This window comes from Astyanax mexicanus, chromosome 9 (assembly GCF_023375975.1).
Source record: "Astyanax mexicanus isolate ESR-SI-001 chromosome 9, AstMex3_surface, whole genome shotgun sequence".
Taxonomy (NCBI): Eukaryota; Metazoa; Chordata; class Actinopteri; order Characiformes; family Acestrorhamphidae; genus Astyanax; species Astyanax mexicanus.
The window spans coordinates 21,046,395-21,061,057 of NC_064416.1; the positions used below are offsets into that span (position 1 = coordinate 21,046,395).

The window sequence follows — 14,663 nt, forward strand, 5'->3', positions numbered from 1 at the left end:
TTTTTTTTTAGTTTTTTTTAGTTTTTTTTAAACGGCTCACATGGCTTTCACTCATAATAGACATTTTAAAATGAACTAAAAACGATGGAATAAGACATTTAATAAATAAAATTATCATTTAAAATTGCCTTTTTATATTTACTCAGTTTATCTATGTCTGATTTGTTTGATAATCAGAAACATATCAGAATGACAAAAAGGCAAAAACAAAAGGGGGGGGGGTCAGAATTCTTTTTTCATGCTACTGTATTTTTTTTACTTTTATTGGATGGGTCTTGTGCTCTCTCCATTATATATAAAGTGACTAAAGCCTTAAACAATAGTACAGACTGTAATTGACTGTTTGACGCTGAGACGTCGTTAAATGCGTGCTGGTCTCTGCAGGACTGAAACGTGTGCGTGTTTTCAGGCGGAATGAAGGAGTCAAATGGCGCTGGACTGAGCGGGTGGGTAAAACTACATGTTCCAGGGTGAGCCGGGTGTGCGGCGGCGGCGGAGTGCTGGAGAGTGACGCAGCGCTGGGGGGCGTGTTCACTGCGTCTCTGAGAGGAAGAGGCACCGAGAGACGAAGCTAAAAAACCCGCATTCAAGACAAGATGGCAGGATTGCCCCGCAGGATCATCAAGGTAACTGTGAGGCGGATTTTCTGCGAGTAGCTCGTTCCTGCTTCTTGAATCGGGAAGCCGGGCGAGTCCGACACGGCCGCGGGGCGCAGCGCAACGCGGTGCGGCTGAGAGCGAGCAGGCGGGCGGCTGGGCTGGCTGGCGTTGTTTGCGCCTGCTGCTAGTGTTTGTTAGCCAGACACTTCCGTTCACCTCTCCGCTTCACCCGAATATGGGTGGGTTAAAAATACACGCACGGCGGGCTGGGAGCAGCGAAAATGGCGGAGGCTCGTCTCGTGTGCATAAACGTTTAAAATATCAGCTAAACGCGACGGTAGCGAGCAGATTACCGGGGTTTGAGAGAGCGAATAAGCAAGGTAGCTTGCTAACTTAAAACTGACGGTCAGGCTAGCTAGCTAGCTAACTGGCTAAGTTAGCATTAGCTATCTAAGATAGGTTAGCTAACTGACTGCTGCCATTCATCGATTGAAGCCTAGCTAACGCTAGCTGTGTGGCTAACAGGGCAGTAATATACTTAGTTAGCTAATCATAATCTTAGTTTGATAACTTAGAGTTAATAATCTTAGCACAAGGGTGCTTTAATGTGCAATAAGGTCGCATATGAACACACAGTAAATGAGCCACGGCCTCTTAAATGAAAGTAATCGCTAGTAGTTAAACCCCGCTTCGTGTACCGCCCGCTCTGTAGACCTAGCTTAGCTTATCTTAGCATAGTCAGCTAGCTAGCCAGTTTTAGTAGCTATGCAGCTTTTTCCGCGCTAGGCCTTAGCTAGCTTAGCTAACCTAACGCTAGCTCGAAACTAAAAGTAGCCGAATGTCATTGTAGGTGCCTTGTAATGTAGCTAGCTAGCCAAGCTAACTAGCTAGCTAGTTATGTCTGAGCGAATATAAAAGCACAGCGCCTTCGTTATTTCAGTAGCTAACAGCAAGTTGAGAATCACCACAGCATTAGATTAATTAGCTAAGCTATAGGTAGCTAACTAAGTGAAATATTACATTAATATTCAGATCGAGCTCGTGGCTATTGACCGCTCTACGAGCCTCTGCAGACAAGCCTCTAATGGCTGGTTTATAAAAACCCGTCAGATGGGGTGCCTCGTTTCAGATTTGTCTCTTGGAGAGAAAGATCACCACCAGCTCAACACCGCTCCACATTTATTCTTAATGTTTTTAATGCTATAATATAATCAATAAGTCTGTATTGGTATAAAGGCGTGTCCTGATGCTAGTGTTGGCCTGGTCCTTACACCCATGAGCTGCTAGCTCAGTGTCAGCAGGCCTGATGTTCCTGTGCCGCACCTTCATTTCCACAAGCCTCCAAAACAGGTTTTCTCATAATCTGATCTATCTGATTTTTTTTAACATAACTTCAAAAATAACACAATGATATCACGCTTCAGAACAGATGCAACACATTTTATGCATGAAGGTTAACTGGATGATTAGACTGATAAGCTAGTTAAATAGCTAGTATCACTTTGTTAGCCTTATTACAGAGGCAGTTCAAATATTGCAATAGACCCTGATAACTACAGAAATGGCGCAGTTACACACAGTTACAAAATAAAAACCGTGATATTATAACATTTTTGCATAGGTAAAAGCTAAAAAAGAGTTGCAGATTGTCTAAAGGGCAAGTATGATTGTGTGATTTCGCTGTCAACAGTATAAGCAGATGCATCGTACAATCTGCAGTGTGACGTGTATGAACAATATGAAAATGAAATTAATTAAAATGTAATGGATTAAAGTACCAACAACAGTCAAGTGAATTGACTTAGTCTTAAATAGTGTCCTGACACATGAGTTTTATGTTTTAAGTCATGGCAAACAGGTCACAAAAAAAATCCTAAAGTGTCTGTTAATTAAAAATATCTACTTTGCTATCTGCATGTTCCTCTTATTTTATTGTATGCTCTTTGTTCAGTCCCCATGCTCTTGTAGCAGTAATTGGATATTGTGTATGCACTGAGCATCACCAGTATTGTGGTCTGTTGGTGTGGGTGTGGGAGGGCTGGGAACATGAAGACCTTAAGCGTGAGACTGGGATTGGGAGCCCCTCTCTTGTCTGTGTTTTCTCTGCATGGTTTTGTCCATGGACTATCTGAAATATTTCAGGAATTTTCCTCTCTTGAGGGTATTTTGAATAAAGGAACAGGAACCTGCCAACCACCAAATTCATTTATTCATCAGTGTTGTGGGGATGAGCAGTGCGGCTGTATGATAGTGATATCTGTCTCTTTTTTTGCGTTATCTTTAGTAATTAATGCAGATGAGGTTATGTTGAATTTGTGTGATGACACCGATTTATCAAGGGCATTTACACTGTACCCTTAAAATATTTTGCATCACATTTTGACCTGTAATCATGCAGGTTAAAACTCTACTAGTGTGCATAGATTGATGAACGTAATGCAGAAATTATTGTCGTCTGACTATGATGCATGCAAATGAGCTACAGGAGCTGGATGCCATTTTTTTCAAGTTTAATAGGCCAGACTAAAAGTTGTGATTTTATTATTTTGTTTATTTAATACTTATGTAGCATAAAATAAGCTTTCCCATTTTTTTAAATATTTTTGATTGTCGTCTTACATAAAACATGACCTATGCAAGTGTGTTTTCAGTGTTTGTAGACCTTGATGCTCAGGCTGCAAATAATTTCCAATACCTGCAGATATATGGTAACAGAAAAAATGTTCGAAAATTCTATCTTAATACAACAGGGAAATAAGCATGACAACTATTTAATGTAAAGTAGTCTTATGCGCTACCAAATATGTATTGGCCAGTAAATGACTACATGTTTTCTTCATAAGTTTCATACGGCATGTTTTTTTTTATAAAATCTGGTTGCTCTAGCTGACTTTTGCAAATCAGAATCATGCAGTTTACATGTAAATATACTCCTTGTCATTAGATAAGTGGAGCTGTTGTTTAATCTCTGGAAATGTAATGATCAGGATTTGCACGTAGTGTAGTTGATGTCTCAAAATAACTCCAGCATTATATAAATGAACTAATTCGGCTGAGGGTCATTTTATAGCTGATGATCTATTGGAATGCAGAGGTGTTGAGCCGGATGGGGGTAGGTTACACAATAGAGCATCGGAGAGTGGCTAATCAAGCTGTACACCTCTCCGATGTGTCACGTCTACAGACTCCTGCATTCCACAGGTGAAATCAGATCCGCTCTCTCATTACTCATGTGGGTGTGTGGTTCCAAAGGCCCTGAAGGTTACTCCGTCTCACTCTCCTAATAATGGCTACCACCTCCCGCAGTATAGCGGTACTCAGGATCACAGTCATTGCAGGTAGTGATGTGTGGGCTGACTTGCACCTGTGGGCTGTTGGCAGCAGCTGCATCACTCTTTCTTTTTAGCTGCAAAATGGGAACTGGCCTAAAAAACAAAATCGAAGCACAGCTGGTCGTTTCTTCATCTTTTGTGTTCTAAGTGGAAACTTTTAAAACCACTGCATGTGGGAAGATTTGATTAGAACCAGAAACCATTTTTGATGATAAGCAGATGTAATTTGTTCTAGTTGTTAGGAATTAAGATGTTGATTATAAATAAAATGGAGCAAATAATTGTATTGCACAATAGTTCATGCGAGTACAAAAATGATGACTGTCCAAAATGTACTGTCCAAGTACTTGACTCTGCTGGACAATTTTCATAAAGGCCAATGCTACATTAAAGTTCATTCATGATTTAAATGTAGTTGAAAACTTAACTTCAGATCAAAATATCTAGCTGAAAAGTTGGATCTTGCACATGGCATCAGAATCCCATTAAAGCCAATGTTGTGATCAACTTCATGTACTTAAATTATAAGTCTAGCTAGCAGTTTGTACTGTGCCTGACTAAAACTGACACATTTCTGAAATGTGCTTCATAGAGAATGCAGAATAAAGGTGTTTGACATCAATAAACATTTACCTTGAGTATTTTACTTCTCGATTTTGATAACAGAGGTAGTCAGTATGAAATTTTTTTTTTTTTTTTTTTGTGTATGTTGATGTATTTTTCCTTAAACTGACCCAACTGTACATTTCGCTTAACTATAAAAGTCACTGTACTTGTTCTGGGGGAAAATATCTTGAATTGTGAAATTATTTTATTCATTTATTTTTTTATCATATTGCTCAACCCTGTATGTTAACCTTGTACGTTAAGATTTGAATTGTCGTGTCGTCTGTATATATAAATATTAAATGTGTAATAACTGTGTTAATAGTAAAATAAGAAGACAGTTGCACTACTATGGTATTTCACATGTATTTACTTGGTAAATTGCAGTGGTTTAAGTTGTTTGAGGTTTGAGTAATCTTTAAAACTCATTTCCAGCCATGCAAGTTCTTTTCAGAATTAAAAATCCCACAGATGTTAATTTGAGTAACAGGCATATTATTTAAATGGTCAATTTTTGTTTCTTGTACAGAATATGTTTTTCACAGACTTTCTCAACTAGTGTTAATGGTCCACAGATATTAATTGTAGTTGATTTCAAAATGTAAAATTTAATCTTATGAGCACTGCACGATGAGGCAGTACCTAGTTTACCTGTAAAGGTTAAGAGGTCTTCTAGCCCTTCACAAAATATCAATATCTGTGTTTAGTTAGTTTTGTTAGTTTTACAGTCTACAAACATCAGTCTGATACAGGATTTCCATACTGGCTTTAATCAGGTTCTGCAACTGTGCGCTAGTTCTGTACTTCCTTCAAGTGGTTCAGCAAGAAACAGCTGAATACTGTGGTATCATGCATTGTTGCAGCAATTTGTGCTTTAGATGGATCAAAAGATTTGACCAGATGGGATATATTATTAACCGATCACGTATTTGGCCTTAATTTTTAAATAAAACTGGTACAGGTACATAGCTGATTGATTGATCCATCTGTTCTTTTGGGACATTATTTAAATGCTGAGGTTGTTAATACACTGGGTAGGGATGTCCACGATCCGATCATGTGATCAGGACATCTTGACACAGGGTCTTCCAAAACGTGTGAGGATGGTCTAACGTGTGAAATTTTGCAGGTGCCTGACAGTAGAGCAGAACTCTCAGCTGCAAGTCTAAACGGTTACACTTTACACTATGTAGTGTTTTATTTCCTCGCCTGCTGGATTTGACTGCATATTGCTTTTTCAGTGATGACTGACAAGTTAATTAGGTGGTAGAACCCAACAAGGCTTAACTAAAACAGTTGTGGACATTTTAGGTTCAGTTTAGTTTAATTGAGTTTGATAGAAAGCTTGTTTCTGTCAAATGTGCTACTGTTCAGTGAAACACTGACCCAAGTCTGTTTTGAGAGAGAAATATTTGTTAGTTTTAGATCATGTGTTGTATACCTTGAGACAGACACACACACTGGTTTGGGCTTTGATTGATTTGGATTGTCAGATGTTGTGCTTGTCTGTAATTTATCAAATCATCTCTTTGGGATGTTGCCATGTCAGTTTTATTGTTGGTTGAATTGTGTTATCAGATGAATTCCTGAACTGTGGACTTGACAATGATGATAATGATTTTCCTACTTATAGTATTGCACCATCCCTCTCTTATGACCTCATAATGGCAGAATACCATACCATTTAATTTTGCATATTTTCCACCACTGCATAAATAAAATAGCCTACATGTTTTTTGTTTTGCAGATAAAAAAAAATCTTTTTGTTTGGTATAAATGATTTAGTTTTTTCTTTACTTCTTCTGGTTCCATTTTAAGGCACTAATTTAAGTTGCTGAATATTTGGTGCATCCATATTAGGCACCACAGCTTCTTTATGAGCCTGACTAAATGAACTTCTTTCAGAAAGTCTGGTTTGAGGGCCTCTGTTTGCACTAGCTTGAGTTTATCCTTCTCTTTTTCTCTGTGTCTCACGGCTGTGTTCTGCTGTACCAGCTCTTCTGTCAATCGATTATTGGCTCATCAAGCAGCTTGTTTTAATTTCTGCTGTGTGCAGTCTAGTCTTTTGTTGATCTTGGTGCTTTTCATAAATTATTCCAAAACTGCAGAATGGTGTTTTTTTTTATTTGGGGAACACACCAGCTATGTCTAAATATACCCAATCACTGCAGATACGTTTTTTAATTACTTTTAAGATACATCCTGATTCATTAGAGACACATAATTAAAAGTATATTTCATAGAGCTAAACATTACTAGTCATTCTTTTTGTAGTTAAATCTTCAAATTTGTGGCAAGTTAATATTTGCATAAATGTTTTTTTGTAATGCTTTTTCCATAGCAAAACCATCAGAGGCAGATTATATGGCCCAGTATGATTAATTTTACTAAAGTCTTAAAATGATTAATACCTTGCCTTGCTGACTCATTGATAGGGGTAGGGATCTGGTAAAATGTTTGCATTCTTATTTTTTTATATATGGCACTGTATATCACATAAAAGAATGCTTATTTTTATTATCATTGAATCCTTATACTGGATGACAGTTTTGAACATTACCCATCATTAATTTTAATGTAAAGTTCCTTTATTTATACTGTTATTTTTACCAGACAGCTACAGGGCCAGCTGTCTGGCTTGCCATATGTTAGACTGTGCATCTTGTGTGTATGATGTTTCAAATGTATTGAAACTATAAAGCTGAATCTCAGTTTTGAGAGTAGCACCAGTATAACCAAATTCATTGGTAAAATGGTTAGCCATATATAGAATGTGTTTTCCTGTTTACTGAAAATGATATCCGTGTTGTAACCCCAGTGAATGCCAGTACATGCCACATCCCTTCCCCTCCTATGGTGAGCAGTTGTGTGTGTGTGTCTGTGTGTTTGGTGTATTTCAATAGATGGGGCTGGTTTAGCTTTTTTCCTTTTAAAACAGCACAGCCATCATAGACGGAGTGTGTAGTGCCTGGGGCCTTGTTCAGATGTGGAAAGCACAGACTAGTGAAATGAACATCTGTAGTGTTTATTTAAATTAAAGATGCTCAAAACCACCAATCATGATGATTGAGTAATGTCCATAATTGACAATTGATAATTACCCAAGCCACATCTGTTTACTGTAGAATTATCAGCATTCATATAACTTCAGTTTAGTGCTGTTGGGCATTCCAGTCTTACTTTTTTGCATTTTAAGTTGTTATTAAGGGATGTTTTGTATGTTGTAGATGAACTGAACAACAAAATGTTTGAGGACTTGGTACTAATAAATGTATTCAGTTAAAGTTGGACCCGTTGCTGACACACATGCGAATGCAAAGAAGTTGACAGTAGTATTGACAGTAGAAAAAGGCTCTCTGGAGCAGGAAAATGTGAACCTGATGGCATCATGTTTGGTACCAGGTGTAGGTATAAACTTGATAATGCATCATTGTGCAGGGCTTCTGTAATAAAATGTATTTAATGTTATGTGCGTTGCTTCTCTTTGCTTTTCGGAATCCACTTTTTTTTTAATAGCTGTCAAATTCTAAACCCCAGCTAAATTTATTTACAGAACTTTACTGTGTAGATCAGAGTTTTGTTAGTTTTGTATGCTTGTTCTGCAGTGTACTGGATTGGGAGAGGGGTAACTGGTTAGTGGTGTTAAAGTCTCAACTCTGGCTCCTTCACAAGGCACACTGTGTGTTTTGATACAGTTTTTTATTCTAGGGCATCTTTAAGCTAACTCCTATTTCAAACAGTATTCTCATTCCTCTTTTATTGTTGTGTATGTTTGTGCAGGAAACCCAACGTTTGTTGGCAGAGCCAGTGCCAGGCATTAAAGCAGAGCCAGATGAGGGGAACGCTCGCTACTTTCACGTGGTCATCGCTGGACCTCAGGACTCCCCCTTTGAGGGAGGGACTTTTAAACTTGAACTCTTTCTTCCTGAAGAATACCCCATGGCAGCTCCTAAAGTACGCTTCATGACCAAAATATATCACCCCAACGTAGACAAGCTGGGAAGAATATGTCTAGACATTTTGAAAGGTAAGGAACTGAAATGTGTAATTAAATTTATTTGATTGTGATGCTTTATAGGAGCCCTCATAATGCTTTTGGTTTGCTTTTTTGTTTATATTACATATTTGGACTAGATAAAAAGATAAATAATGATACAGGCCAGAAAACCCAAATTCTTTGAAATGTATATTGTGCTGTAAATTATTTTAATGGTCTGTACATTGTGTATTTGTCGTTTTAGGACCATTTTATGCCACTGATAAAAATAAATTCAATACAGTACCATAATAATGCGTTTAAAAACAACTTTTACACATGAACTTTTAATTATTTATATATATATTTTTAGATATTGGATTCGGAATATGGTTTTAAACAAATTTGACACACCAGCTTGTTCGCACTAAGTAAACACAATAGGCAAATATGAGGTCTGCAGAAATTATTGGAAGTGTTGTCTATATATATTTTATAATAAGTCAATGGTATAACTATAGTGACAGGACTAGAGCAGTGTAGGTATATAGCAGATTAACAGGTATAGTCTCTCTGCTCCCCTAAGGGGTGGGACTGATGTGATGTGGCAGTGAAGCTGCTGCAGTGTTGGGCACATTTCTGCTGCAGCTGACCTTTTGTGACCCTGCGCACCTGAAGTAGCTGTGATGGATGTGCCTGAACTGCAGTGTGAATGAACTGCCAGGTCGATAGCACAGAAATTGTGGGGCTTGCATTCTGTACTTAAAGGCTGGCAACTGTCTTTGTTTAATTAAAAAAAATTTTTAGCACACAAGTTTGTACATAAGCCCAGAGCGGACCTGCTATTGTTTTTGTTCATTTTTTTATATATATATATATATATATGTGTGTGGATCTGGGGTCCTGCTGCTTTGGCATCAGCAGCCAGTGCCTGAGAAAGCATTCTGTCCCCTTCTCACTTTTATTGTGATGTATCAGAGTTGGAGATCCAGCGCTTAACTCTTAAATGTGTTGGAAGCCTAGTAATTCTGCATTCATGTCAGTTTGAAGGGAGTAGTGGCTGACCGACGAGCCTTGTGCTTGTCCTCAAGAACAAGTGAAAGGTGGAGTCCTAGTGAGATGGTGGGTTCATTGACTGAAAATTGAGTTTAAAAAGGGCAGAAAACCACCTTTTCAGGGCCATTCAAACTTGGCAGGCTCTTTGCTTTGTGTTTATATTTTTTATACTAGCATAGTACACTGATGGTGTTCTCTTCACATATATAGCTATAGTTTATAACTTGGAAGGTCATGTTCCAGGTGCAGGGTCAGCCATGCTGTTGCACTTTTTCTTAAGGGCCAAACAGTGATGGCTTGGTGAACCTGGGTATCAAACATGGATATTCACAACCTTGTGAACAGTAACGGTGCTCAGGTATACCAGCACAGTATAGCTGTAGTGTAGTGTCTCAGTCACATGGCACAGCTAGGATATAAACCTGATTCCCAGGGTGCCCCTCTGTACTGTAGACGGCGGGAAAGTCTGACACAGATGAATGATTTAGGATTTCCATTTGATGTTACTCACGCAGTGCAGTCTCTCTGAGAGAGCCTGAGGGTGGGAAAGTGAGTCTGGGGCTCACTGTGTTTGCATTTTGGGATGTTATTTTTCCCCCTTTCTGTCATGCTTGACCTAAGAATGCAGAGAGGGATTTGCCTCTGTAATCTCTCTCAAAAGATGAAGAGCCATTCAGATTACACTTTTGACCTGACTGAGAGTGATAAACCTCCACACAGTGCTCTTTCTCTCTCTCTCTCTCTCTCTCTCTCTGTTGTGCTTTCTCTCTCTCTCTCTCTCTCTCTCTCTCATGTATTTTAAACATGCCTCACTTTACTGTTCTCAAAACAGACAGCTGGCTGCTACTTTTCCCCTTCATCATATCTCTCTCACTCACTGTCTCACTCCCTTTCTCCCCCCTCCCCTCTGCCATAATACATTTTACAGATAAGTGGTCCCCAGCCTTGCAGATCCGCACAGTCCTGCTATCAATCCAGGCATTACTAAGTGCTCCCAACCCTGATGATCCTCTAGCAAACGATGTTGCAGAGCAGTGGAAGACCAACGAAGCTCAAGCCATAGAAACAGGTGGGTGGTGCCAATCATTTATTGTGAGGTAATTGGTCTATTGCTTTATATTTTATGAGCTACAGGAGCAGCATCTTATGTAATAACACTGACATTAACTTACGTCTTGCCGGTGTATATTAACAGCTCCATTCATAATCAGGAAGCAGTGTGTTTCATTTTAAGAGATCAAGCCTATTATTAAATAGGATGCATGGCCCACCACAAGCCACACTTATCTCAGTCTAAAACACTAAGTGAGAAGTAGGCTTATTTTAATTAGGGCTGCAGCTGTTAATCAAAGGTCAATTATCATAAAATCTAACGTTGTTTAGTCTTCTATTAGAAACTAATTCTTCACAAAATGTGCTATGTTAATTAACAAGCACACAGTTCTAACAACACAGCAGAAAACGATATGATATGATTGGTGACGTTTTCGTTTGCAGCGTCAGTCTAGCATCTCCTGTTTTGTATATTTATTTTTATATATGTTTTATGTAGGGGAGGGTAAATGGAAATATGTTAAGCATTTCAGCTAGAAAGGGGCTAGGCTAACTTTGTTGAGTAATTGTTTCATCCCTAGTAAACTGCAATATCCCTGCTTCCTAAATGTATACAGCTCTGGGGGAATTTTACCAAATTATAAACCTCTAGAATATAATTAAGAGGAAGATGGATGATCACAAGCCATCAGACCAAGCTGAACTGCTTGAATGTTTACACCAGGAGTGTAAAGCATAAAGTCAGCGTACTCAAGTCTCATGCTTTGAGCGTGTGACACACGCACCAAGGCCAACATGCATTCACCCTTACAGAATACCACTTACTTACTCTTGTGTCCTACAACACTGAGGCCTAATGAGGAGTTATCCAAAAGAAGTGTGTAAGACTGGTGGAGGAGAACATGCCAAGATGCATGAAAACTGTAATTAAAAACAGGGTTATTCCACCAAATATTGATTTCTGAACTCTGAACTTTATGAATATGAACTCGTTTTCTTTGCATTGTTTGAGGTCTGAAAGCTCTGCATCTTTTTTGTTTTTTCAGACATTTATCATTTTCTGCAAGTAAACGCTCTAAATTACAGTATTTTTATTTGGAATTTGGGAGAAATGTTGTCCGTAGATTATAGAATAAAACAACAATGTTCATTTTACTCAAACATATACATATAAATAGCAAAATCAGAGAAACTGATTCAGAAACTGAAGTGGTCTCTATTTTTTTTTCTAGAGCTATATATCTATAAGCCTGTTTATAAGCTCTGTGGTCATCTTTGCGTCAATGCCAGGCAGCTTTTTCCAGTTATAAGAGACCAGGCTCTGATCTCAATGGTAGAAGAGGGAGTAAAATGCTCTGAACTGAAGCTCAAATGACCTTTTCCGAAACATATTTATTTAAAAACAAATCTCTAATAATTTACAGATAATCGACATGTTATTGCATTACATTGCGCCCTGTTCTCCCCTACTAAATGAGGAAAGAATGTAGTTATGAGGCATTAAATGCAGATTTGCACACATTTAATTGCTTTTGAATATTTGTTGCAGCGCTAATTAATTCACTGCCTCAACGTTTCAAGTCTCTTATAAAATATTTTGTACTGTTGTGTGCTGTTACAGTGTGGTGGGCCATGTGTCTGTATCATGCTGCATTGTTAATTCAGCCCAATGTGTTGTAGTTTCTTGAAATCATTATTTAGAATATTAATTAATTTTATAAGCTTCTTTAAGAACCAGTCAGAGGGACTTCTGTTAAATCTCTGCTGTCATTTCTGGGAAAGAGTAATTTAGTCAGTTAGTCATTGTGATTCAAAAAATAAAAAGCCACAAACCCCTGCTGTTCTTTAGCCATTTTTGTTCTCTGATTTCTCTCTTGCTGATTCCTAGAGCCTCAAAAGCTTTAGCTCAGCTCATGATTGAGGTTTTTAGGAAGATATTTTGGGGAATGATTGGAAGCATGAGTCCCTAATTAGGCTCATCTTTCAAACACACATCCTGCAGTAGAAAGAAGTGTCTTGTTCTATTTATGTTCTAGCTGCAGTCCAGTGTCTGAGTGTGAGGTGTGTTAACTCTTCTGCCGTTTGTGTGTTTCAGCCCGGACATGGACCAGGCTTTACGCTGGGAACAATATTGAAGTTTAGAGAAAGAGGTGGGGAAGAGGAAAGAGAAAAAAAGTGGAAGTCGTGTGAACACAACTCCTCATGTTCTGCCAAGACCTATTCATTTGCATTTAAAGGACACAGTCTTAGGGAAACAAATGTTATCATAAACAACTGTCAAAGAATATATTAATGAGAACAATAAAGAGTGATAATTGCATACAATTTGTGATTTAAAGGCACATTAGCAGAAAAAAAAGAAAAAATGTCTTTGTCCTGATTCACTACTGTTATGATGCATGGGCAGAGGATTTAGATCTACTCACGTGGCTTTCTTTTTCCATTGATCTGGGAGGCTGTAGGAGACCTCTGCTGTAAAGAACGTGTAGTTTAAAAGAAAACGAAGAAAAAAAAGTGGCTGTCATTCGCTTGTCCCTTCATACGGAGGTTGAGGGTGGGGGGTGGCGGGAAACATTTTACATTATTTTTCTTTTAACCTATTTTTTTGTTTTGTTTTGTTTTGTTCTGTTCCTCTCATGATGCTGTTTGTCTACAAGAAGCAGCTGATTAGCCCCTACTTAGACACACCCTTTCTGGCAAACTACAAACTCCTCCTCTTTTAGAAAGTCTAGAAGGAAAAAAGGAAAACAACAAAAAAAGACATCGCTTTGCTTTTTTTTAAAAAAAGAAAAAAAAAGTCAGAAATATTTGACTTTGGCAATGGTTAGACTAAATTAACATGGACTAGCCTTCCACAATCACATTAACTGTTGTGACTGCTGATCGTGTAGACTCTAACATAGGCTTTCTCTCTCTCTCTCTCTCTCCCTCTCTCACTCTCTCGTTCTTTTTCCCCCCTCTACCTTTTGGCTGCGGACAAGAAACGAGATTGTACCATGAGTTTTAGTTTAAGGATTCTGTTCTTGTATTCGGTGTTAGTATTTTATTTTGATCTCTTGCCATCGCTGTACTAATTGCACTCTCTAAACTCCATCATTGGTGTGTGCTTTCTCCTGTGTCTGTCACAGTCCAGTGCATCGAGATTCATTTGCCTGTTTCTTCCCTTTAGCCTTTATTTTGCAAAACGTGGGTTGAGTTGGGACTGGTGGTGTGCAGGCAGTGAGGTCTTTTTTTTTTCACGGGGGGGTCTAGGGGTGCAGGAGCAGACTGCGATCAATGAATGCTTTATCTCCATTTCCATGATTGGTCTTTGGTTTGACATGTCTCGATTCACTGTATGTAAATTCCTTCTTTCTAAAGGGGAGAATGATTTCCTGCTTTCTGAATGACATGAAAACAGTCCACATACTTTTGTTCTTTCTGTAAATAAAATCTGTTGATTAATAAGACTGGGGATGTTTATTATTTTGATTGTGTATCCAGAAGAGGTATCGTTGCTCTTAATAAAAGAACACAAACACAATGTTGCATTTGACATTTTACATGGCTTTAATTAGGCTGTTTGTCATTTTGTTGTCAATCATTAGGTAATGTAGGTTAATATGACTGACTAAAATTGACAGAATTGTTGTGCTTTATTAATGACAAAAAAATATTAGACCTATACATTTGCCTAAATATTGTTAATATTTAATTCAAGACTAATTTAAGCATTTCTACTAATCTCACGTGTATTAGGTGATTAGGCAATTACACTATTTTAGAAAGTATAAAGTCAGACTATAAAATTAAATATATTAGTGTGAGGGAAAACGGAGCTGTTACATTAAAAGTTCTTTAATAATTTTTAAACAAATGTTTATAAATATTGGTTAAATAAATGATTATTAATGAATCTAAATGAATTTAAGAGCCAACTAGGATTGATTAAAATTGAAGGAATTTGTTGAGATTAAAGTTGTGGAATTTGTTGAGATTAAAACTTTTAGATTAATAAAAAAAAGACTGAAAAGAAAAGGGAAAATATATAAAAATCATAAA

The 14,663-nt window shown here is 37.8% G+C and overlaps 1 protein-coding gene across 1 annotated transcript; it reads left to right on the forward strand.

The window, feature by feature from the left end:
* Positions 1–469: 469 nt before the first annotated feature.
* Positions 470–14,071, forward strand: ube2na (ubiquitin-conjugating enzyme E2Na). Its single transcript, XM_007250553.4, has 4 exons — positions 470–626; positions 8,318–8,564; positions 10,498–10,638; positions 12,718–14,071. The coding sequence occupies exons 1-4, from the start codon at positions 597–599 to the stop codon at positions 12,762–12,764; spliced, it is 465 nt and encodes a 154-aa protein (XP_007250615.1). The 5' UTR covers positions 470–596; the 3' UTR covers positions 12,765–14,071.
* The last annotated feature ends 592 nt before the right edge of the window (positions 14,072–14,663 follow it).